Below are 26,514 nucleotides of genomic sequence, written 5' to 3' on the forward strand. Positions count from 1 at the left end.
ACTCAGTGGCTGACACACACTTGGCACAAATCCCCATCTGTCTTGCTTTAAGAAGTCTTGTTGGGTGGGGGTGGCACAAGCCTGTAATGCTAGCATTTGGCAGGTGGAGGTAGGAGGATCAAGAATTTCAGGCCATCCTCCGCTGCACGAGACTCCTTCTCAAAAACAAAGCCTAAGTTCGTCTTTCTGTTGTAACTAAGGTTGATGAGCTGCCGTTTGCTGCCTGACCCAAGGCTCCACACTTGAGAGTGGGGACTGCTACAGATTTTTAAGTTTCCTGTGCTTGATCTCCAGATGTTCCCTGTATTACAGTTACTTTGCTCTCCGTTGTGAGCAAATGCTGGACAAGATGCAGCGGGAGGAAGGAAGGGCTTAGTCTGGCTTCCAGTTGGAGGGATGTCCACCTTGATGAGGACAGTGCTGCAGTAGGGGTGTGATCCTGCTTGTAGGGCCACTCAGTCCATGAAGGCTCTTGGTTCAGCTAACTTTCCTCTTTTTATGCAGCCTGGGGCCACAGATCATGGAATGCTGTGGCCCACATTTCCAGTGGGTCTTCCCATCTCAATTAACCTAATGTAGATAATTCTTCACGGAGATTTGTTTCTAAGGTGTTTTTTTTGTTTGTTTGTTTGTTTTGTTTTGTTTTGTTTTTATTTTTCGAGCCAGGGTTTCTCTGTGTAGCTTTGGAGCCTGTCCTGGAACTCACTCTGTAGACCAGGCTGGCCTCGAACTCACAGAGATCCGCCTGCCTCTGCCTCCTGAGTGCTGGGATCAAAGGCGAGTGCCACCACTGCCCGGCCAAGTTGACACTTTAAACTATCCCATAGCTTGTGAAGGAAGCCATAGCCCACAGAACGCAGGGAATATTGTCTACACGGAGCCAGGGCTGCCAAGTAAGGTTGACATGGCTACAGGTCATAAAACTCACCTGGTTCAGTTGGAGCAATGTGAAATGATCTCCCACCAAGTTCCCCGGCCCCACTGTGCCTGCGGGGCTGGGAATCAGAACCCCTATGGTAATTTAAGTCAGCAGGGACTCAGAGACTCACCAGTGCAGGGGCCTAGTGAGGGTCAGTCTCCTTTGGCTGTGGGCCTAGGTGTGTACTCTATAGGTGGCCCTCATATGATTGAGCGTACTCTTTTAGCCTTCCTCATGGACCAGTGAGCAGCTCCTGAAGAGTCGCAGGCCTCCATGACACTCTCTCTCCTGATACTTTGCCCTTTGGGCAGGACAGAGGGCAAGGGGTATGGGTGTTGAGGGCCTGGAGCTCCTAGCAGGGCTGGTTCACCCCGCTTGATCTGGCTCAGTTCGCTCCTGCTCTGCTAGGATATACCCTGGTCTGACCCACCGCTCTAAGTTCGGTCCACTCAGCTCAGCTTAACCTCAGTTCGGTTCTGCTCGCCCTAGCTTGACTGGGCCTCACTCGATTAAGAACTCCCCTTCTATTCTGCTTGGGCCAGCTCCTCTCTCTCTCTAGGCTGGCTCGGCTCCCGGGTCCGGCTGGGTGAGGCACCATCCCTCTGTGTTCCGCCTTGAGCAACTGGGCCCGGATCTACTATGCTCACCCCACGTTCTAGCTGGCCCTACTAGAGTAGCCACCCAGGTTGGGCTCTGTTCGGCCCTTCCCGCCAGGCTCTAGCTAAGAACGGCCAAGGTCCAGGGGCCCGGCAGGGCTTGGCCCCGCTCTTCTTGGCTGAGCCATGCTCGTCCAATCCTGATTGGCTCAACTCCTCCACTGGGCGATTACTTCGGCTCGACCCATTAAGTTCGTCTAGTTTAGCTTGGTCTTGCTCCGCCAGACTTCTCCGGTTTCTGCCGGGCCTCCGCACAGCTCGGCTCCACCTATCTGGTTTCGGCTCTGTTCGGTTCGGCTCCACCCACCTCCTCGGGGCCGCCGTGGTCCCCGCCCCTATTGACTTAGCTCCACCCATCTCGGGTCCATTCTCACCTGCTCGACTCCACCTCTTTGGGTTCGGCCTTGTTCGGCTCGGCTCGGCCCCACTCGGTCAAGCAGGAGGGGCGGGCGGCGGCGCTGGAAGTGACGCGGCGAGGGCGGGGCCGAATTGTAGCCTCCGTCGCCGCCTCCCGGGCCGGGAAGCGATGTAGGAACCGCCAGACGGTCCCAAGCTCTTCCCGGCCCGAGCCCCGCGGCCTGCCGCCGCCGCCGCCACCGCCGCCGCCATGAAGAAGCAATTCAACCGCATGAAGCAGCTGGCCAACCAGACCGTCGGCAGGCGAGTGCGCGGGGCGCGCCGGCGGGGGGCGCGCGGAGGGGCGGGGAGGTCCTGCGCGCGACGAGCCGGGGAACCGGGAGAGCCGGGCGCGGCCCGGCCTGGGCCAGCGGGGCGGGGGTCTGCGCCAAGCTGTGGCTTGGGCGCTGCCCATTGTCCGGTCCGAAGGAACATCGTCCTCGGGGGACCCACGCGAGCCTCTACCCGAGCTCGCCGCCTGCCGCGAAAACTCCGCAAACTTGTGTTCCTAACGCAGTGCCAGGCGCGCAGCCTCAGGGACGGCGTTCCCAGGCTCTCCCCGCCGACCTGCTGTTGCAGCTTTCCTTCCAGAGAGCTCCCTGGTCACAGGGAACTGGAGGATTGTTAGGCCAGTGAAGTTCAGTATCCCTGTGAAGAATCGAGACGTGCAATCTCAAAATCTAGACGATTGGGAACTTGTTGCGAGTTCTTGACGTTTAGAAGTTTGGAAAGGGAAAAGGATGTCTTTTCTCACCTTGGATGTGGAAACATGTTTTGCGTTTCTTTGATACTGCATGAGTGCTTGACAGGAAACATTGATTTTTTTTTTTTTTAATGAAAGAATACAGGAGGGACTGTAGATTAGTAGGCTGTAGAACAGGAACAATTTGCGGTTTTTAGAGCTTTAGGAGGCTGTTGTCATGTGCTGTGCTATCTGGAACAAATATTTCAAGGTCTTGCAGGGCGGATAGCTGTGCTGAACCAATTTGCTCTTTATTCTGCACGGAGATAGATGAATTTTTCAAAGCTCTCGCTCTTTCCCTCCTCCTCTGACAGTTAAGGGGAGTTTGGTTTGGTTGAAGCACGTGAGACACTTCTTTTTTTATGTGTAGGAAAATACTTTTACTTCCTCTTGAGTTTTCTAAATTTGCTTTTTTAGAATGTTTCATTTCCCTCAACTTTCTGCTAAGTTTTGTTACGGAGTTTCAAAAAAAAAAAAAATCCCCATCATGTAGTCTTGGTATGCATTACCCTTTATCCAGAATCCCTGCCCCTTAAATCCAGACATGCCTTCTTTTCTGTTGAGTGTAGAATTAAAGAAAGAGGAAAATCGAGGCAAATAATTCTAATGGCTCAAACAAGAAACATTATGAAAAGTGATAATTTTTTTGTGTGTGAATTTCATACCCCTTTCAGAGTTCTCAGCAGTATGCATGGCGGAATCAAAACTTAGTGAATACCAAGATATATTATTTGTTAGATTCTTATTTATTTATTTATTAGGTTTTGTATTGTGTGGGACAAGGGACAATTGCTGTTTTATGTCAAGTTCTGGGAGCTTTCTATCTTGAAAGCCGTTTAGGGTTCTGTGGACTCCTGCTTCCCCCTAGCCTCCCTTCCTACGTTCACATTCCAGCTGTCCCTACCCACTTTCAGTTTCCACGGGAGGCCTCTGTTTCTTGTGCAGTATCCTCTTCCTGGACATCCCGGAAGCCTCTCTCACCACACCTCGCTGATAGATACTTCTTACTCATTCCTTAGGCCTCTCAGTGATAGTCTCTGTGCCCTAGAAAGATCCCTGATGTCCCCGATGGGCACTGTCATAATACTATGCACTACCTGCTTTCCTTTAATCCAACTGCCTCTTTACCTGCTTGTGTCGGCTCTTTGACTGAGCACCCTGAGAGTCTTCCCTGTGGGTCTTTGATTCCCGAGATCTGTGACTCCTATCCCATGACAGATGGCCTGTTGAAATTGTTAATTCCAGGAGTCTAGCTCTGACTACATTGCCTGGTGCTGTGGGATTAAGTATGGGAAAATGTGAACAGGATAGAGTAGTGGTGATTCATACTGGGACAGTAATTCTGGCCCTGACCTTTGACTGTTTGAAAATCTTTATTGCTAGATGCCAGTGGAAGCTGCAGCTCTTGCAGCGCTGTGAGGGTGTGGCAGCTATGAGACTCAAGTCAGAACATCTGGGGAGAAACCTGTTGCTCTCTTGCTGTTGATTTCCTAGATCTTTCTCTGTGTGTGTGTGTGTGTGTGTGTGTGTGTGTGTGTGTGTGTGTGTGTGTGTGCATGTGTATGCTCATGTGTGTGTGTGTTTGTGTGTTTGTGTGCATGTGTGTGTGTGTTTGTGTGCATGTGTGTGTGTGTTTGTGTGCATGTGTGTGCTTGTGTGTGTGTGTGTGTGTGTGTGTGTGTGTGTGTGTGTGTGTGTGTTCCTATTTAGGTAACCCTAAGGGGCAGAAATAAAAATGGAGGACAGAGGTTGAGAATTATTATTGGATGGGGAGCCAGATGATGGGTAGGCACCAGAAGCAGATATGGGTGTATTTAGGTAAAGATCAATGCTTTTTCTAGCACAGATTTCTCTCAGCTGTGATCTGTATAGAGAAGGAGTTTATATACGTGAATGCCCACCATTAGTTTATCAGTTTGTAGAATTTTAGATGGTACCTTGCAGTGAGGTATTCCTGTAGGATGGAATGCTCGTAACTCCACCATGAAGTTTCATGGGGCAGCAAGGAGATGATTAGTAATGCCTAGAAAGAATGAGCTATCATGATGTAATTTGTGTACAGAGGATGGGTGAGTCTGTTGGTGATGTGAGCAAGGTTTATGAGGTGCTCTCATGATGTGGGTGCTGTAAAGAAGAGTAGTGGGGAGAGTTGTTTTTGTGAGTCAGATCTCTGAGGCTACACTGCACACCACTGTGTGATATTAAAGAATCAGATAAATAAAAGATTTCTGCCCTGGAGCTGCTCAGTAGATATATGGAGGAGATAGGCAAGCCCCAGATAACTGTAAACATAAGATAAGCACTTTCAAAAGGATGGTAAGTACACAGAGGAGAACCTGTCTGCCCCTGGATGGAGGAGGCCACAGAAGCTGCACACTGGAGATGGGGGCAGAGCCTTCTGTTTTCCTTCCACCTTCAAGTACTGCTTTCAGATTGTCTTGCAAGGATTAGGTCTCTTCTGGTGATGAGAAAATACAATTCAAGGTGCCTGAGGGCAAAGGAATTCATCGACTTGTGAGCAGGAGTCCAGACATAGCACAGCTTTTGTTGAGACTGTCTCACTGGATAGCCCAGAATTCCCAGTCCTCCTGCCCCAGCCATACCAGTGCTGGATTTGGGGGCATCCAGGAGGGTTTGCTCTTTAGACAGGCTGGGTTCACAGGCTTCCATTATCCTCAGTGCAAGTCTCAGAGGAAAAGAATACTTTGTGACTGTGGCCAAAATCCCAGGATTGGCTCTGTTTCTGGGTCACATGCCTTTCCTGGGAAATGGAATGGACTCAACCCCACCCAAACAGAGAGTGTAGGAGTGCCAGTTCCCCAAAGTAAACCGGGGTGCTGTTACCAGCAGGAGAACAGGCAGACACTGATTAGGTAAGCAAGAAAAACCCCATAGGGCTTTTTCAGTTCTGCCATGGTAACGGAGAGGCGTTCTCCGTGGGAATCTCTGCTTCAGCTAATCTAGTGGAGGCAGATGGTGCACGAGGGCCTCAGGATGGTGGTGGTGGTGGGGGGGAATGTTGTCTGGAGTAGAGGAGGCTGTACAGGAGGATAAGTATGAAGTTAGGAGATGCATGTGTCAAGAGCGGACCTGGAGGGCTGTAACTAGGAGTACATCCTTGGCAGAGAGTCTGCCCTAATGGGAGTTGGTCTGAGTGCTTTCATTTGGTAAGTCAAGGTTACAAACCTAGGCTTCTCAGGGCCAAGGAAGAATTGCAGAGAACCTGAAGGAAGGCATGTTCCACTAAGGGGCATCTATGGGCATGTGGGTCCCAACCTCTGGCGTTCTCAGGAAGATGCCTAAAGTGTAAATTTTGGTGAACATTAGATGGCATTTAACTCAGGTTAAGCAAGCACTTTTTTGACATTACACAAGATTTTTTGAGGCTAGATGTGATCTGTGGCTCTGTGTTAGGAGATGCCTCAGAGGACCTGGTTCCTTCTTTACCCGATAGCATGGCATCGCTGCATCTCTGACTTTGTTGGAGAGCTCATTTTCATTTGCTGAGATCTTTAGTAGGGCCACAGTAATCATTTCACCTTTCTACAGTGGGACTTACCAAGGGCTGTGCCTCATTGTTTGGCCTGGTTCTCACCCATGGCGCCTGCCATTTATATTTTATGAAGGAGGACAAATGACTCGCCAGGTTGGCACAGCTAAGTGACCCACACAGGCCGTGGTGTGGGCCTTCTGCCCCCGCAGCCCCTGTACTTCTGACCATAGAACTCAGGCTGCCTTTTCACCAGGAAAGGTGTCATGTTTATGAACAAACGTCTTCAACATCTTCCATGATCATTAAGCCAATGCACTTCTCATGAGGAACTCCACTGCATTCTCCCAGCAGCTAGCTCTGGAGTGATGTTGTTTATTCCTGATTTAACAATAAGGAAGCCAGAGATCAAAGAGGTCATGGAGCTGGTACATGACGGAGTTGTGGATCCAAACTAGGTGTCTGATGTTGAAGCAGATATATATGGTACTTCATTCATCTTCAGAGCTGCCTCCATCAAATCTTGGAAGCTGTGATGTTGCTGTAATTTAGTGGCTCTCAACCTGAGGCTGTGTTTCCTCAGGGAACACTGGTCCATATCTGGAGGCTTTTTTAGAGGCTTTGCTGAGGGCAAGTGCTGTACCCTGAGCCGTATTTCAGCCTTCTTGATGGTCATGACTTGGGAAGGTGGGGCCAGTGTTGCTGCTAGCATCTTTTGCAGGCATCTGGTGGGTTGAGATTATGAGTCCTCCTGAACAGTGCCAACTAGGAATTGTGCAGTACCAGCTGCATTAGTGCTGAGGTTTAGAAACCTGACTTAGTTCTCTTGAGTGTTCTGGCTGCATGAATGGTCGCAGCCAAAGATGGCAGAGTGTCAGCTTGCAGGTCATAGATGTATTCTGTTTGCTTTATTCAGTGCTTATTCATTTATTGTTAACGTTAAAAAATCGGTACTTTTCATCTGAGAAATATGGATCTCATGCTTCTTCTAGAAGAATCTTGGAAATTCTGTCAGTATCGAATATCCCTGTCTAGTACAGGTCCTGGAGCAAGCCACAGCTTTCATATCAGGGTAGGCATCAGCTCCCTGTGTGTGTAGACCGTAGCTTGTTGGCTTTACCTCTATATTCCTTGCTGACCTCGTCCTAATCATTGAGATCTAAGGACTCTCTCTAGGAGCAGAAGCCGCTGTCCATTACAGCAGCAGGAATTCACTTTAGCCCAAGTGCATGACTACCTGCTGATCTCACAGTGGTCCCCTGGTACCATGTTGTGTAGAACTTCTCTGTGAGGCAACGCTTCCTATGCAGGCCTGTCACATACTTGCTCCTCGCTTTGCCTGCCATAACACTCTACCCTTCACTGACTTAACAGCCTCTTTCCTCTCCTTGGGTTTCACTCTACCTCTCCCCCAGAGATCTCTGAACAGGGTACCTGAGCTAGGTACTGAGCCCAGTGGCTTCCATCCAGCCTCTGATACAGCAGGAGTGGGGAAAAGATCTACATCTGGGTATCTTCTTAATTGGATCATCTGAGGCCACCTTGGGTGGGTTGCAGGTTGCAGAATTCTAGAATGGTAGACCGCTTATCGACAGGTGTATGAAAATCAACCCCCCTCCAAAGAGGGGTGTAAAAAAATAGCCACAGAAGGATGTGGTCACCTAGCATTAACTTTATTTATGACAGCAACATGGGACTCTGTTATGAGTCACCCCCATGACAGAAGTTCCTGGTGCTGGGCAGAACCCTCCATGGTGCACCATGCCAGACTATGGAATACTTTGTATGTATCATTCTGTTTCTCAAACGTAGGTGGATACCATGGTAACCAAGTAAAAATCCATTGAATCAAGTTATTACATTCCGTCTACTCTGCATGTAATTTCCTGAAGGCCGAAGGACCCGCATTTACAGATGTGAAACCCTTGAGGCCTTTGTTTTTGTTTTGACAAAGGGCTCTTGCTGTATAGACCAGTGTGGCCTTGAACTCTTGATCTTTCTACCTCAGCCTCCTAAGTGCTGTGATGATGGGCATGCCTTCATGTCTGCTTCAGATGCGTTTCAGAATTCAGAACTTTTCAGTGTCTGGAGAAGGAGTGTGCATATATGCTGGTGTTATAGGTAACCTCCAGCTGAGTCTGGGGGTAACAGCTTCAAACCCAGCGTGTATCTTTAGCAAAACGTGTGCATATAATTACCCCAAAGGATATATAAAAATGTAGCTGCCATGGTAGCTTCTTGTCATCACAGGTCAAGTTCATAGTCAATGAGTTTCAATTGTATTTTCATTTTTGCCCCCCCCCCCAGTGAAAAGGATTGTGGATCTATTTTAGTTGTAGTAATGTACCTATGTGAATGTCTGTAAGTCTTTTAAATAATGTCTTCCATACTCCAAGAGATCGGAAACTACAATTAATAGTATATGAGCAGGGATTGCAAATTCAAGTGGCAGGGCAGATGCAAAAATGAAGTGGGAGGTGGGTGTGAGAACAGGGAATGGTGGGGACTGTTGAACACTTATCCATTAAATGAGGGGGTCACTTCTAGCTCCAGCCACTTGTTGCCTTGGTGAGTATGCATATAGTTTAGCCACATCTCCCTTTTTAAAAAAGAGGGACAAACATATATTTTGTAAGTGTGTGTTCCTGTGCATATAAATGTGTACCACATATGCAGGGGCCTTCAGAGGTCAGAAAAGGCATCAGATCCCCTGGAACTGGAGTTACAGATAGCTGTGAGCCACCATGTGGGTGCCGAGAACTAAACCCAGGTCTTCTGCAAGAGCAGCAAGTGGTCTTACCTCCCCAGCTGTCTCTCCAGCCCCCTCACACCCCCAGAACTCACTTTGTGGACCAGGCTGGCCTCAAACTCACAGAGATTCACCTGCCTCTGCCTCCCGCATGCTTTTAACGCCTCCCATTTTTAGTGATGTGCCAGAATGCTGATTTTCTTGTAAAGTTTTATGATACTTAAGGGTTAGCAACTAAAAAGAAAGGAAAAGAATCTATCATGTAAGCCAAAGAAAACATATCTGCACACTTTATGTGGCCTTAGGCAGTCTGCTTTGACCTCTAGCTTAGAGACTACTGCTTGGGGCATGAAAAGTTGTCAGTGGTGGTATAGTGAGCTACTTCTTAAGATGGAGATGGCTAATTTGTTAGTCATTATTATTTTTTACATATGTTATTTTTATATGAAATACCTTGTAATAAGAAGAAAAGAAAAGCGTTGGTAGGTATTTTATTTTAGAGCTACCTTACTTCCTAGCCAGTTGGATATTTTCCTTTTAATCCACCAGTTGGACATAATGTTATTTATGAAGTGAAAAGCCTACTTTAAAAAGAGGAGCCCTTGGAGCTGGAGAGATGGCTCAGACCTTAAGAGTATTTGCTGCTCTTCCAGAGGACTGGGTTCCTAGCACTGAAATGTCTGCTCACAACTATCTGTAACTCTAGTTCCAGGGGATCCAGTACCCTCTTCTGGCCTTGAGGCACTACACACACATGATGTACATACATACATACATACATACAAACATGCATACATGCAAAGCAGGCAAAGCATTCACAGACATAAAATAAAAAAAATCTTTAAAAATGAGAAGCCCTTTAAAAACAAAAGGATGGGTTAAGAAAGGTGGTTGTGTTATGCTATTCTACCTTTCCAGGACCATAATGGTCCTAAGTAGCACTGCACACTCCTTGTATATTTGTCACTGGGTACCTTTAGGATGGTCTAGGATGCTAACATTCTCAGATGCTCAGGTCTCATATAAAATGTCATACTGTTTGTATATAGCCATTGCTACTGTTCTATGTACTTTAAATCATCTCTGGATTACTCAGTATAACTAGTACATTGTAAATACTGTATAAATAAATGTTACTCTGTATATTTTAGGGAATAATGGTAAAGGAAAAATCTGTTTAGGACGAAAGCAATTTCCCCCCAATATCTCTTACCCAGGTTGTTTGAACCCGCAGATGGGAATACAGAGGAAGGCCAACTGTGCTGGCCCCAGGAAGCACGGTTGATCTCTTCTCTTCTCACCATTTTCTGGGTGACCTCAGCCCCATAACTCGCACCCTTGGTTGATGGTTTGCAGTTTTATGCTCTGGGCCTAGCACCATTCCACTCCACTCCTGTCACTCCATCTTAGTCTTGAACATTCTGGCTAAGTGCGCTGCAAAAATTGAACTCACTATGACCTTCATCCTTAAATTCTCCTCCTTTTCTGAACTTCCCTACACCATGAGTCACTAGACTTGCCTACAGGCTGAGTCTAATCCATCCTGCTTTGTCAAAGAAGGCAACTAGCCCAGTCACACACTGCAATAGTAGGGTTGAGTGATTAAAAAGATGCCCTGGGTGGCCCTTAGAACCCAGAGAGTTTACAGTGAGTTTGCTGGGCTGGGGAAGCAGCTCACTAGTGGAATGCTGGTGTGGCATTTGTGAGGCCCAGAGTTCTGTCCCCAGTGACCATAAAAGAGAACAATTTTTTTCTTCCTTCCCCAAGGACGTGAATGCCACCATAACCCCTAGCCATTTTCAAGTCCTGTTTCCCCTACATTTTATATCCTGCTGTCACTGTCATGAGCTTCCTAGTCTTTTTTTTTTTTTTTTTTTTTTTTGTTTTGTTTTCTTTTCAAGACAGGGTTTCTCTGTGTAGCCGTGGCTGTCCTGGAACTCGCTCTGTAGACCAGGCTGGTCTTGAACCCACAGAGATCCATCTGCCTCTGCCTCCCGAGTGCTGGGACCAAAGGCGTGCGCCAACCACCGCCCAGCCAGCTTCCTGTTCTTATCCTTTAGCATGGTTTCTGCTCTTGATGGGCATCCTTCCTGTCACCTTGGTCAGCCTCTCAGTTTTCACCTGGACTGAAGATTGTCTTTCAGTTGGTTTTGCTGGCTTACGGGACGCAGCAGTAAATTGTGTGGAGCAATGTGTTCTGGGCTAGTTTGAGTCTAAGACAGATTCCAGAAGATAGAACAGATCTGGGGAAAACTTGTGTGCCAGCCGAGAAACTGTTGAGTAGGTAGATCCCAGCTGCTGCCAATGGAATGAGAGACTGTTTGAAAACGGTGTCCGTCTCTTTCAGTTAGTTGTGAGGGCTGGTGACTCATTGATTGCAGGGTTTGGAATTGTTAGTGGGTGCTGACTGTCGAAGAAGTTCTCCCTTCCACTCCCTTCCCACAGTTTTCTTTTTTCAGTGTCTGCCTTATCAGAGATGCCCTTTGGTCTAGCCGTCCATTTGATCTCTCCTTTAATGTTTCATTAGCATTTCTTCTTTACTTTCTCATATTATTTCACACAAGTCAGTCAGATGTATGCTCATAAATGCCTTAAATCACAAATCATAGAGCAAGTCAAGAGGGACTCAGGTGAACACAAATATTTATATCAACAAATGTTGAGAGATGCATGGAGATTCTTCCAGCTTCCTGTCACCTGTCAGGGTAAACATTTAGAAATCCACCAGCTTGGATTTCACATGGTCATTGGATACTTGCAGATGTGTGGACTGGAGTGGCTGATTAAAACTAAACCCAGCCGTACCTGGGGGAATACACCAGAGTATTTTGCTCACTGTGTATGGGGGTGCTAGGATTGAGGATGGTGGGTGTAGTACAGGGGTCTCTGCCATGTGCCTGGGGGGAGGGCACGTGTTCAGTTAGGGCTTCTCTGGATGCAGAACACCTGGGCATCCTGATGACAGACTGATGGCGATAGTAAGTGACAACAGAATTGCAGCAGCAGGTCAGAAGTAAACATAGGGGACCTGACACTGTCCTGTCCTTTAATACCTTCCGCTTATACGTCAGAAAGACAGCTGGGTCTGCTGCTTAGCATCTTGTTTTCAGGTCCCTCGGGTAGAGGATGGCTGTTGGCGTGCACTGACAGTCCGTCGGTATAGTGTAGCTTGCCTCTTGAAAGGTTTCAGAAACATTAGAATTGCTGTGACCTTCCTCCGCCTTTCTTTAACCTGGTGTTAACCGATTACATCTTTCCTCCAAAGAGAAATTTGGTTGCTCATTGAAATTCTGTTGTGTTATTATTGTATTTATCATAGCGCACTTTAAAATTTTTTTGTACTTGTTTTTTTTAAAAATATATCTTTAATAATTTCATACATATATATATATATATATATATAATGGATTTTGGGTCATTATTACTCCCATTACCCTCTCTCGCTCCTCCTCCCCTCCCAATGAACCCCTTCTTTTCAATAAGCCCCACCCCCTACTTTCATAACTTTTGTGTGTGACCCACTGAGTTTAATTATGATTGTTTGCATGAGCAGGAATAGGTTAAAAAGAATGATATCCCCTCTGCTAGTAGCCATTAACTGCCCACAGTACTTCAGTGGTGAGTGGGGCCTCACAAATTCCTCCCCATGCATGATGGTGATTGACCCAGTTTTCAGCAGGTTTATACCTCTCTTCAGATAATTGTAATACCCTCATTGTGTTTGCATTTGGGGATGTTAACAGTTAATAATGTACTCCCTGAACTCCCAGATGTGAAATGAAAATACAGTCTTGGACCAACACCAACCCCTGGAGACAGGCGGTGTTGATGGCTTGTGCCTCTTGGTAACCTGTCATTAATTTCCTTTTCCAATTTGAAGAGGTCATGGTTTGCCGACGACCGCAGTCGAATTGAGGGGCCCTTCTGTGTGCAGCCCAGAAAGTGAAGCTGCTGCTTTTGGGCTCCACGTCTGGGAGCAGGTGTGGCTAGGATGTGCAGGAGAGTGGCTAGGAGGCTGTGGCGCCAGGCTGAGAGGTGAGGATAAGCGGGCCTGAGGTGAAGGCACCTCAGACCGATGGGAAAACAGTACTATGGTGTGCAGGCTGCGGAAGAGGGACAGGCAAGCCGAGGACATCGAGGCACAGTTGGCTGCTCCTTGCTGAAATAGGCCGTGGGGTGACTCTTCACCTCTGCGTTGTGTGTCTAATACTCCCTCCTCTTTCTTACGTGTTCTTTGGGTCTTCTGCTGGCCCTCCTTGCTCCCACTGCTTCAGGATCTGCTGATGTGTGAGGGCCAGTTCTGCACTGTCTCAGTGACTGGTGGTCATAATCTGGTGTATTGATTTTTAGTCTGGGTTTAGCCAGTCCTTTTCATACGATCATTTTCCAGACCCTCCCCCCTAATTTTTGTTTAAAAAGTATGCTGATAATGCTTCTTTTTTAGCCTCTAGGGAATTTAAAATTCTGATTGTTTGGAGATTTATTCATTAAAATATTAATTGGGCCAGGTGTGGTAGTGATACATGACAGAATCCCAGGACATGGGAGACGGAAACAGGAGGATGGTAAATTCCAGGCAGCCTGAGCTAGTGATAACTTGTCTGAATAATAAAACAAATAAACCAGTAGTAATATTTATTGGGTACCTACTCTGTTTAAGGCCCTATTGATACAAAAGTAAATTAATTTATTTTCCAGAGATGTATGGTTTAGTAATCTGTGGGCTGAGCCCCAGGGAGACTTGGTAGAGGCAGAAAATCTACCTGGGGCCATAGGGTGCTTTTATATACACAGACTTTTATGTGCTTTCCATGTGTTTTCTCTTTCTTGTTTTTGTTTTTGTTTTTTTGAGACGGTGTCTCTGTGTAACCACCCTGGCTGTCATGGAACTTGCTCTGTAGGCCTCGAACTCACAGAGATCTGCTCACCTCTGCCTCCTGAGTGCTGGGATTAAAGGCGTGCGCCATCACCACCAGGTGTTTTCTTATTTCTTGAGGACCTAACTACTTTTATTGGTTAACATGAGTGACGTTAATATGCTATGTATATTTGACTAGTTACAATTGATCATTTTATTATATCTCTGGTTCACTAGTGTGTGTGTGTGTGTGTGTGTGTGTGTGTGTGTGTGTGTGTGTGTGTGTGATCATCTGTTGTTTCTGTTTTTTCTTCGGTTTCTTTCATTCTTCCTCTATCCTTTGCTCTCTTTTTTCCTCCCCTCCTTTTGGGAACAGAGTTGCTGCTCCTGTTCCTGTGTGATCTTCATGTCTTATCTTTCAGAGTAGTTGTATAGAACATACCATTGTGGACTGGCTTTTTCCTGTTATTTCTTTGGATGATTTCTTTTCCATCCTTTATTTAATTGTTCAGGCTCCAAGATACGTGTTGCTGTATCCTTATTGGTATTATTGTTGTGTGGAAGGTCTGTGAGTCTTTTCCTGCCTGGCTTTGCAGAAACATGGTAAGGAATACTTCAATCCTGTTTTACTTAGGGTTTCTGTTGCTTTGATGAAACACCATAGCCAAAAAGCAAGTTGGGAAGGAAAAGGCTTATTTGACTTACATTTCTATGTCGTAGTCCATCATTGACAGAAGTCAGGACAGGAACCCAAACAGGGCAGGATCTTGGAGACAAAAGCTGATGCAGAGGCCACAGAGGGGTGCTGCTTACTGGCTTGCTCCTCGTGGCTTGCTCAATCTGCTTTCATATAGACTCCAGGACCCAGGGATAATGCCACTCACAATGGGTTAGGCCCTTCCCCATCAATCACTAATAAAGAAAATGCCTTATAGGCTTGCCATCTTATGGAGGCATTTTTTTTAGTTGATGTTCCCTCCTCTCATATGACTTCAGCTTGTATCAAATTGACATGAAACTGTCCAGCACAAATCCTACTGAAATGCAAGTGTTATAATCTGGGTTACTTTTGAAGTCTGGAAGCACCAGTCCATTCTCTTCAAAGACACAGCGTGAGTGTGTCTCCCTATTTGAGTCTTTATAAGGCTGACAGGTGAGTATTTTTGCAGAAGAAAGTAAACTTGTTCTTTAATGATACTTTCAGAGCCAGCTGGGGAGGGGAGCCCAACATGTTTGCAAGTGGAATGAGGTGTTCTTATGGGTACAGTCTGAGAATGAACATAGCAGATATGCTTCTCAAATCTTGCCTACGTTTGGAGGGGTTGAGGAGGGACTGAAGAGAGGGGCCACTACAGTCTGGTGCTGAGGCAGGTGAAAGTGGGATTTGTAAACTAGGAGAGAGAACATCCTTCATGAAGGTGACTGGATCCCAGTCCTCAGAGAGTGGAAATGGTAACATGACCTGGTAAGGAGGCCACTGGGCTGACAGATTTGTGTCTCACTTTTTGACATTTTTTTTGCTTTTTGAACTTACTCTCTCACATCCCAGGTGATCCTCATCCAGCTCTCTCCAGGAACCATTCCTTGATGATGGCTTAGAATATGCATTTTTAATAGGAAGATAGAGAGGGTAACTCTGTACTCCATACACTTGTGTGTGTGTGTGTGTGTGTGTGTGTGTGTGTGTGTGTAAGGGTGGGAGTGGGAGGCACGGTCTCATTGTATAGCCCAGGCTGGCTTGGGATTGACTATGTAGCCCAGGCTGGCCCAGCCTAGCACTCATGGCAGCCCTTCTGCTTCAGCCTTCAGCCACACACCACCGTAGTCAGCTGTGAACTATGCGTTTCTTCTGAGAGTCCCATGGGCCGAGTCCATTTTACATGGGCCCACTTGTTCTGGGTGGCTGCCTGGCTGGATGCTGAGCTTGTCCTAGTCTGGTTCTAAGGAGAACACAAATGCACTTCAGACAAGGGCCTGGGGGAAGATGAGCAATGGCAAAGGACTTGAAACGGATTATTGGTGGTGGTGTGTTCGTGTTGCTTTTTAGGAAGTGGTTAGCAAGTCACAAGGCAATAGACTTAATTGTAGGCTCTGACTCCTTGGGCATTCTTTAAGAAGAGAGGCTTTGCTGAAGATTTTAGGTGGAGGTTGTAACAGTTCTTGGGCCAGAACTCCTCCCACACTCCGAGAGGATCTGTATGTAATTTCACAGGCTCCAGAGGTATCAAGGCCATGGACAAGAGCTCCAAGGTGAGGAAACTCCCTCTTCCAGTCTGGCTGCTCAGCAAACCCAGCAGTTCTCAAAGACACTCAGCCAGAGCTCCATGCTGCGGCTGCTCTCTGGAGAGATGCCTTAGCGGTGGTCACTTCCATTGGGGGTCTTCTCTTCCACTAGTCTCTAGAACACGTGCTCTTGTGTTAAATGTGAGCTCCCCTCAAAGCAGAAGTGTTCTCTCGGGGAGGAGAATTCCTAGTCCTCCAGGTATTTCCCATCAGAAATGGCTTTTTCCTCAGTTAGCTGACTGAGGTGTTTTAAAACTCTGGCTGTGGTGTGTAGTGAGCGTGCTGAACTTGAGCCCGAGGAGCTGAGGCGCCACCATTCTGATCCCCAGCTTGCCAGCACATACTCTCTCTCCCTCACCCTTCTTCCCTCACCCCTCTTCATCTCTTCTCTCTTTTCGCCCCTCCCTCCCTCTCTTTTCCTCCATTCCCCCTTCTTCCCCCTCTCTTTTCCCACTCTGCCCCCTTTCTCCCTCTCACCTGTTCAGCCTCTGTGCTTTGCTCCAAGGACTCTTGACACCACAGCGGAACGAGCCCTGGTATGTTTAAGACATTGACATGTGATAAAGAAGTATCACAAGACAGTGAGGAAATGGCATGAGACAACAGGTTCGCATTGGTTGGGGACCAGTCAGGTTAGATTTCACCTGACCGTTGTATGCCAAAGTAAATCCCAAATGGATCAAGAGTTTTACACAGTGGCTGGGAGCAGTTTCAGTGTTAGAGAACTTGCCCAGCATGCTTTGAGTCCCTGGTTCAATGCCCAGTATAAGGAGAAATACATCATAAAAAAAAAATTAATAGAAATAAGTGCAGCTTATCATAGAAAGTAAAGTACTTCATGGCTTGGCATAAAAGTGTGGAAAAAATAGATTTAAGCAATTAAATTTTGGGCAGAGCACTTCTGGGTGCTCAAGGCCTTAGGTTTTGGTGCTCAGCACCACAAAATAAGTAACTTTGTCTGTTGTGGTATCATAATTAATGCTATGGTGAATGCTAGTTGGGAAAAACAGTAGCCACAATCGATGGATGGCTAATACCCTCGTATATGAAGCTCTCAATTGAAAGAGCACTGGCCTAATGAGCAGATAAACAGAAGGGTCATAGCTGCATACAGATGACTAGGACTGGATGAAACTTCTCTCTCTCTCTCCTCTCTCTCTCTCTCTCTCTCTCTCTCTCTCTCTCTCTCTCTCTCTCTCTCTCTCTCTCTCTCTCTCTCACTCTCTCCCCTTTTTGTTGTTTCCTTGAGATGGTGGCTTAAGTGTGGTTGTGTGGTCTTGGCTGGCCTGAGATTCACAGAGCTCTGTCCACCTCCTGTCTCCCAAGTGCTAGATTAAAGGCATGGCCACTGTGCCTGCTGTGACTTTCAGAAACGCAAAGCTTCAGTTTTCACCTGTAAAATTGGCCAAGTTCAAGGTAATGGTATGCTACTGTCGTGGGGTGGGCGCGGTGAGAAGCTGTGTCATACACTGCTGGTGGGAAGCTTCACTCTGATCCTTTGTCTGCTCTGACCACAGTCTGTCCCTTCTCAGAGTCCCCTTCCCAGGCGGTTCCCTCTGAGCTTCTGTGTGTCCTGAGTCAGTCACGCCATTTCCTCTTGAACATCACTTTCAAGACTCCGTCCAGCCAGCCTTCCTCTCTCACCTCTTCTGCAGAGTGCCCGCCTCTGGCATCTCTCCTGTACCTGGGATGTGGAGGGTAGCCGGAAAGACAGTCCAACCGTGCAGGTTGGGGCTGCCAAGACCTCACTGCCTGCCGCTCTACTGCCTCCCCATCCTTGGCTTCGTGCCCAGTCCATTTTCCCCAGTGCCTTTGCCAAACTTTCACTTTCTCACAGCTGCTCCACCCTCCCCAGGCACACCCGCTCCCCTTGGGTTACCTTCCCAATTTCCAGAGGAAACTGGAAGTCCCACTGTTGGTCTCAGGTCTGGTTGATGGGACTCTGTTCTCGTCCTTTGGGCAGCTGTGTCTTTATCCTCCCGCCTCCCGAGGTCCTGACTCACTCTCCGCGCAGCCCCTCCTGCAGAACTCCGTCTTCTCAGCGGGTGACAGTTCTTCCTGCCCTCCTTGGTACTGACTTCATCTTGGCCTGCATCTTGACCTCTGACACCCATTTGGCTTATTTTTGTATCCACAGGATCAAACAAATACCGTTTTAGTGAATGAATCCCAAACCAATTGGAATTAAAATTTTGTTTTGACTAATTTGTTTGTTTTGATTTTTCCATATAGGGTTTTTCTGTCCTGGAACTCACTCTGTAGCCCAGGCTGGCCTCAAACTCAACAGAGATCCACCTGCCTCTGCCTCCTGAGTGCTGGGATTAAAGGCCTGATTGATGTGTTTTGTTTTGTTTTGTGTAGTGTAGTGGGTAGCCGGTCCAGCTTTGACCTAGAATTACCACCCCCATTGAGGCTTCGATAACTGTCACGCCTACAAGGCGGAGCCGAGAGAGGACCCAATATCCCTGGTGGTCTAGTGGTTAGGATTCAGTGCTCTCACCACCACGGCCCGGCTAGCTCAGTCGGTAGAGCATGAGACTCTTAATTTCAGTGTTGTGGGTTCGAGCCCCAGGTTGGGCACAGATATTGGTTTAAATATCAAGGCAACTCCATGTAGTTAAAAGGGAGGTTTATTTTTTGGGGTAACTTACAAGCGAAGAGATAGGTAACAGGGTCTGGGAAAGGTGAAGTGCAGTCCAGCGGTGTTCTCTGGAGAACTCTGCTCGGTCTACCTCCAACATCCAGGATCCAGGATCCAGGAACCAACAGAGCTGGCTCATCCAGATCTCGGGTCTTCAGGGGTTCTCTCTCAGCTCCACCTTGTAGGTGTAACAGTTACTGAAGCCTCAGTGGGGGTGGTACTTCCAGGTCAAAGCTGGAGCAGCTACCTACTACAGTTTTGTTTTTGAGACAGGGTCTTGCTATGTAGCTCTGGCTGTGTTGGAACTCATATAGACCAGGCTGGCTGGAACTCACAGAGATCTGCCTGCCTCTGCCTCCCAGGTGCTGGGATTAAAGGTGTGTGCCACCACATCCAGCTCCGTAGCCTGATCTTTTGGAGGCATTTTCTCAGTTGAGGTTTCCTCCTCCCAGATGACCCTAGCTTTTGTCAAGTTGACATCAAACTCTCCAGCACAGCCTCCAATATGTGATTCCTGCTCATATCTTCCACACAGTTGCCTGGAAGAACTTTCTGGAAAATCAGCTACAGTAGTGATAGCTAATACTTAATAGATTTTTACTAGATGTTAGCGCTGTTCCAAATATTAGTCATGTACCAACTTGTTTTAGACTCAACAATCCTGGGAAATGATTGCTGTTACCCCTTTTTATTGGTAAGACAGAAGCACAGGTCACAGACCTGGTCCATTTGTTCCAGAATCTAGAGCCTTGATTACTTTATGTTGCAACTAAACAAAAACAGTTGGTGGTGGTTGTTGTTTTTGTGTTTTGTAGGAAGTAGGCACTTTGCCTATGTATCTACTTGAATCTTTCAATTCTGTAAGATAGATGTTCATTCTTCCTAGCTTCATTTTCTAGTAAGCACAGGCACAGAGATACCAAGTAATATGCTTGTGGTTGCTCAGGTCTTTGGTGGTGGTTGGACTTGGCTCCAGGCTTAACTCTTAGATATATCTCAACCCTACAGTGCCAGTACATTCTTGGGGGCTTGGGGGAGCTGCAGATGCACTTATGGGTGTTTTAGGTTCCATCTTCAGAGTTTTGAAGGAGATGTAAGAGTTCAGGGGCTGGTGGGAAGGAGAGTTTCTGCTTAACATGATCAAGGACCAGCACTGTACCAGAACATTTGAAGATGTTCTCATGATTGCAAGAGAAAACTATTATCTTATTTGTACAGCATCCAAATAACACATGCTGGAATGCTACATTTCCCCAGTAATCGTGGAGGCCAAGCACTCTGTCCCCCCACCCCCAGTTTATTAATTGACTTCATGGACTGATTTTTGTTTTTTTTTGTTTTGAGACAGGGTCTCTATGTAGCCCTGGTTATCCTGAAACTCACTATGTCACTATGTAGACCATGCTGGCCTTGAACTCACAGAAATCTACCTACCTCTGCCTCCCAAGCATTGAGATTAAAGGTGTGCACCACCACTCCCAGCTATAAATGTGTTTTTGACAAAGTCTCAGGCGTATAATGATCACAGTAGCATGTTGCAGCTGCACAGTACATTGACTTGCTGTCTTTATCAGTGCATCTCTGAAACCCAGTGAGGAGAGGAGTGTAGGGCATTGGGGAACAGTTAGTTTAGTAGTTCTCAACCTCCCTAATGCTGCGACCCTTTAATACAGTTCCTCATGTTGTGGTGACCCCAACCATAAAATTATTTTTGTTGCTACTTCATAACTGTAATTTTGCTACTGTTATGAATTGTAATATAGATATCTGTGTTTTCTGGTAGACTTAGGCGACCCCTGTGAAAGAGTTGTTTGACCACCAAAGGGGATGACAATCACTGTGTTAGTTTATGATGATTGGCTAAACATATTTATTTTTTTTCTCCCTTGTTAAAATCTATTAAATGTTATAAAAGATTTTTTTTTAAGTTATAGAAAAAAAAAAAAGAGTGGAAGCCATTTAGCAGAAGTCCCAGGTGTGCCTATTAAGAAGTGGGTCACTGGACAAGGAAGTCAAGTACAGATTGTTCATTCATTCTTGGTCCAGATCAGGAGGAAGACATTAGACATACTTCAGAAATACCCTTGTACCCAGGCTTTAACAAAAAGTGGGCAACTAAACAGAATGCAAATTAAAAACTAACTCACTGTTACCTGTTCAGAAGAGGAAATGGAATGTGCACAGAAAATAAAGCAAGTGTTTATATCCTCTAATTTCCCAGGATCCAGGGCTCCCGGATTTGCACAACCCCAACAGCCAGGCCACTACAGTTACCTCGACCCACAGACAGACACCTCCTTTCTGAATATTGTCATGCTGAGGGCAGTTTTGGCCCCCTTTCCTCCCAGAGATGTTTGGGAATATCTGCAGACATTCTTTATGTGACTACTGTGGGGGAAGGAGAGAATAGAACACATTGTCACTCATTCCTCTGTGGGTAGAGGCCAGGATGCTGTGAAATATTCCACAGTGCTCAGGTCAGCCCCCACAGGAAGGAATTACCTAGATCAAAATGTCAGCAGTGTCAGGTTTGAGAAACACTAAAATTCTAAAGAGCCTAGCTGGCTAGCAGCCCGAGCTTCTCTACCTCCCAAGACCTCAGAGACCAGAGACGTTCAAGTCTTGAGAGTTGAAAATTGGTAATCTTTCAAAAGCCATACCATGCGAAACTCCTGGAAGGTAGATAAAGTCTTTAAACTGTTTCATTGTTCCCTGCGTATCTGCTTGCATGTTGGCCCTGAAGTGTGATAGCAAGAGTGACTGCCTGAACAGAAATACCCACTTTGGAACTCCCTCCCTTCCCCTCCCACTCTCGTCTTTCTGTCCTGGAGTCTACGTGCAGCCTCTGTGGAGTTGGCTTGTGTTTTAAGAGCTCTTTGCCATCCTTCCCTAAGAGCCTTTCCCACCCAGAGTAGGTCCCTGTCAGTGCGCTCTTCCTGGCTTCTCTTCATTGGCCTTTCTCTCCCCACTCCAGGGGTTAATGGGGGCTCTTGGAGATGGCCTTCTGGCCTTTGTCTCTTTAAATATGGTGTTTTTGTCCAGTTATTCAGGATGCTGTTCTGATGTCCCTTGGTCTTGGGGTTTCTGCAGGATAGCCATCATTCTCTTTCTTGTTCCTTGTGTGTCCTTTCCCTTTCTGTCTGCTTTGAAGACTTACTCCAGGTCTTTGATTTCAACAACAGTTTTTATAATACTGACATTTTTTCTTTATATTTATCCAGCTTAGGTTCTCTGGTCTTGTTGGATCTTTAGGTTAATATCCTTCACTTATTTTAAAAGATGTGTCTACTTGTGTCTGTCTGTCTGTCTTGTGGTTGTGTTTGGGTGGGGGGTGTCAGAGAGGGTATCAGGTGTCCTCTATCACTTTCCACCTATCCATTTGAGGCAGGGTCTCTCCCTGAACCTGGCCCTGTGTTTCCTTTGCTAGGCTGGAAGTCAGCAAGCCCCAGTGATCCTTCTTTGCTCCCACTCAGAGTTGGGGTGACAAGCCTAAATGGGACACCCAGCTTGTTACTGGGTGTTGGCACCTGAGCTCCACTCCTCATGATTGTGCAGCAGATACTCTTAGCCACTGTGCATCTCTCCAGCCTCTCCTTAGCTACTTTAGAAAATGCTTTAGAGAATGTTTCTTCTGTCCCTGTGCACTCATTTCCCTACCAGGAATTAATGGTAGACTTGATTTTGTCCTGTAGATCCTGGGCACTTTGTTCTACTTTTTTCTCCCTGGGGTTTTGTTGGGAGAATTCCTGTACATTTCCAGATCCCTCATCAGCTCATGTGTTTTGTTCATCTTCTTTTTTTTTTTTTTTTTTGGTTTTTCGAGACAGGGTTTCTCTGTGTAGCTTTGCGCCTTTCCTGGAACTCGCTTTGGAGACCAGGCTGGCCTCGAACTCACAGAGATCCGCCTGGCTCTGCCTCCCGAGTGCTGGGATTAAAGGCGTGCGCCACCACCGCCCGGCCTTGTTCATCTTCTTACTAACCCCTTTTATGTATTTATCATATTATTTTAAAGTTCCTGCATGATAATTGCATCCAGTACCTTTGCTGTCTCTGAGTTCAGTTCTGTTGACTGTCATACTGTCTTCTGGGTTTTTTCCCTGTGGTTGTTTGTGACCAGATTCCAGCTGTGTATGGAAAGTGGGAATGACATGCCCCTTCTAGGCTGTCAGTGTCTTCATTTAGCTTGCAGTTGTTTGGGTCTTGCTTTGTTGTTGCTTTGCATAGTCTCCCTATGCTTTGGGCAGTCTTGTGTGTCCTTGCTCTGCTGCCTTACCCTAGAGTTGAGCAGGCCTTGTGTCCATCACTGAGAGCGCTCTCAGCCCTGCTGCCCTTGTGCAGTAGAGGACTGCTGCCTGATACTCACTTTAAGGTCCAGAGCCCCACGGTGTTTCTCTCAGGTTTCCCACTGTTCTTCAGCAGGCTCTGCATTCCATTGCCTCAGTTGGCCTCATGAACTGATGGTAACGCTGCCAGTCCCCCAGCAGTCTGTTGCAGCTACCTCTGCACAGGGCATGGCCAGGATAGGAGCTCTCTCTGAGTTTTCCTGTCTTGCTCTCTGACTTTGGTAGCCCCATGCACCTCAGCTTAGGCACCAGCTGTGGCACTTGTACTATCCATTGTTCACGTTTCCAGCTCTCCCATTAGATTGGACCTCAGAAATCACTTCTTTCAGAAAACCTTTTTTGATATCTGGGATCTGTGTTCAAGGTTCCTCCTGTTTTCTAATTTTCTCTGCAAGTGGTTTTGATTTTTTATTTTATTTTTTATCGACAGAGAATTGAGCCTAGGGCCTGTGTATGCTAGGCAAGTACTCTGCCCCTGTGGAACATCCCCTGTTCTACAGGTTAATTAACTTGTCTGTGCCTCGGTGTCTCATCTGGGAACTGAGTATAGAAATAGTGTCACTCTCAAGACTATTCTGAGGCACAACAGGTGAGTATATTAGATGGTTAAGAGCATCACTCTGCAGTGATGACATCCAGAGTCAGAACCCACTGGTGAAACCTGGGCAGGCCACCTCTCTGTGCCTCAGTTTCCTTACCTATAGAGTGGGAAGAATAATACCTACATCACAGAGTTATTTTGGGCTTAACAGAATTATTTCCAACAGAGCACTTAGGTCACATGGAGTCCACAAGAATGGGCCCAGTAGATAGCTGTCATGGTGGAGAGAATCCAGGGCGCCATGACTTTCCCTGTGGGAGTGTTCATTGCCTGGAAGAAAATCGTTCATTTTCCTCGACAGTCCTTGCACTCTGGTAGGACAGGAGCCATATCTCTTACTCATGGCTCATGGAAGGGAACTAAACAAATATTTATTCAGTTACTGAATCATGAGAGGGTTGTGGTGAGTGTGCATGACAGCAGCTGTGGTTGAATCCACAGCCCCACTCGTTTCCATTAAGTTTTTCTGTGGGTCCTTTTGAGAAAAAAATCCCACATGTTTGGAATGAGTTTTCTATTTTGAATGTCTACAGAATTCTTCATCCACCAAGTGCTCCCTGAACTTTAGAAAAATCGAGTCAAGATTTATAGTATTGCACACCCAGAATTTCCCCATCATCCCTCCAGAGCAGCCTCACCCCGATTTTCCAAGTGAACAGATTTTCCTTTCATTTTGTGAGCATGTTCATCTTGGAACTTTCTGGGTTACTTCTGTGACTTGCTGTTATTGTAGAAACCTAGGTGAGCTCAGTTATTCAGGTTCTCAGTACTGCTCACATCTTGAAACTGTTTGTAGAGATGGTCCTGCATTTTCAAAGCGGGTTTGGATATTCTCTTTTTGACTATTTAATTGTAGTCTCTTAAAGTTTGTGTGGGAATGATCATGCAAATATAAATAAAATGAGAGGCTGGAAGGTGAAGGGCTATATTTTTAGACCATATGCTTAGTTTGTGGTGGAGTCACCAGCAGAATCTGTCATGAGAATAGAAGAGGAACCCAACTTTGTGTTATGCTGAGGTCCCTTCTTCCTGAGGTGCAGAGGCTGGTCACGTGGTATGATTCTAGTGGGTGTCTGCCTCAGCTAGTGAGGATTGGGCTGTAAAGGTTCTTATCACTTTAGTAGTGTATTGGTTGTTCTCATAAAAGATGATAATGTATAAATGTCATATGTTAAGTTTTTAAACTTCTTTTTATAGTGCTGGGGTAGATAGGAGGACCTTGTATGTGCTAGCCAAGTGTTCTACCACTGAGCCATACCCGGCTCCTGAGACCTTTCTGAATGTTAATATTGGCAGTCTGATAGTAAATGGGGAGCTCTCTTGATAGGAATTCTAGGTTTAAGTGGGGTGTGTGGCTTTTTATTGTTGAAACAGAGAGTTTCATATCTCAGGCTGGCCTTGAACTTCTGATGTCCCCACCTGTTCCTCCCACATCCTGTGATTACTGGCATGCACCATCACATTTGGTTTGTGTAATGCTTAGAGCAGTGGTTCTCAACCTTCCTAATGCTGCAACCCTTTAATACAGTTCCTCATGTTCTGGTGACCTCCAACCATAAAATTAGTTTTGTTGCTACTTCATTACTAATTTTGCTACTGTTATGAATCCTAACGTAAATAGCCGTGTTTTCTGATATTCTTAGGCAACCCCTGTGAAAGGATTGTTTGACTCCCCCATAGGTGTTGTGACCCACAGATTGAGAACCTCTGGCTTAAAGACTCAAGTCTAATGCTTTATGTATATTAGATCAGAACTCTGCCAGCTGAATTATACCCTTAGCCCAGGAATCCCAGTTCCGAAGCCATGAGTTTTTAGTCCCTCCCACCCCACCCCCGTCTTTCTGAAGGGTTTCTTGGGTGAGTAGTTTGCAGCCAGTGATTTGCTGTACTAACTAGACTGTTGAAATAACTGCTTAGTTGGCTCTGGGTCAGTGTTCTTGAATCTGCCTCGAGAGCTGCAGAGGCCTAGTAGTCTCCTACCTCCGTTCTTGTATGCCACCGTCAGAAATTTTGTTTTTATTCAAAAGCTCAAAACCTGGTTCCTTAGAAGACAAGGCTTTTGTAGCCAGAGCCCTGCTCTGCACTGCTGACTCCTACCTTCCACAGGGCTTTGCCCACGCCCTTTCCTAGCGCCATCTGAAGTCTGCAGGCATTGCCTCGGAAGCCTGTCCCATCCACACAGACCATTACTCTCCTGTGAATGGGGTGGTTTGTTGACATTTCTGTCTTTCTACTGAACTTCTCGAGGGTGGGGACTGACTCACTTCTGTCTTTTTCCCCCTCTCCAGTTCTTGACATTTAGTGTCCTCCATAAATACTGGGTGAATGAATGGGGATCTAAGATCTGAATGCCTTAGGGCAAGTTCATTCTGGGCCTGGTGCTTCCAGGAAGAGTCTGGCTCTAGCCCTGTGAACACTTACCTGGGAACTGCCTCCTCCAGCTGATGTTTCTCAGCAGCTTAAGATGTTGAGGCTTTAATGGAGGACTGCACTGCACCTCCAGTCCTGTCTCTCCATGTCCTGGTTATTGTGTGCCAGTGGTTCCTGTGGTGGCTTCCGTTCCACAGGCGTCATTACACCCACCCCTCTATTTCCCTTGAAATCTGGTCTGCCCTTGCCCTCTGTTAGAGCTTGTCTTTTGTTCGTAGGAGACCGTTTGCACAGTACCTTCTTCCCAAGAGAAACTCGAATGGCTCGGTAACTTGAGAAAGGTCATCTTTGAGTAAGATGTGGTTTTTAATATGAAGGGTGTTCAAATTTGTTGTACCCCTCTGAATAGCTGACAGTCCCATGACAATGCCAGGGACTATTGTAAATGAGATACGTAGTCATAGAG

General features: G+C 46.6%; 1 protein-coding gene across 6 annotated transcripts in view; it reads left to right on the forward strand.

Moving 5' to 3' along the window:
• Window positions 1-2,022: 2,022 nt before the first annotated feature.
• Window positions 2,023-26,514, forward strand: part of Arhgap17 (Rho GTPase activating protein 17) — a 91,322-nt gene continuing 66,830 nt past the window's right edge. For 2 of the 6 annotated variants that reach the window (XR_008222804.1, XM_052760056.1), the window contains exon 1: window positions 2,024-2,235. Coding sequence is in view for 5 of the 6 variants with exons in the window: in XM_052760056.1 (XP_052616016.1) it covers window positions 2,183-2,235 (53 nt within the window). In the remaining variant the exon portion in view is untranslated. Of the gene's footprint in view, window positions 2,236-26,514 lie in introns of all 6 variants that reach the window. The other 4 variants (XM_052760054.1, XM_052760057.1, XM_052760060.1 and 1 more) reach the window with 3 other exon arrangements.

Source organism: Peromyscus californicus, unplaced genomic scaffold (genome assembly GCF_007827085.1).
Source record: "Peromyscus californicus insignis strain IS unplaced genomic scaffold, ASM782708v3 Scaffold_4__1_contigs__length_199733344, whole genome shotgun sequence".
NCBI lineage: Eukaryota > Metazoa > Chordata > Mammalia > Rodentia > Cricetidae > Peromyscus > Peromyscus californicus.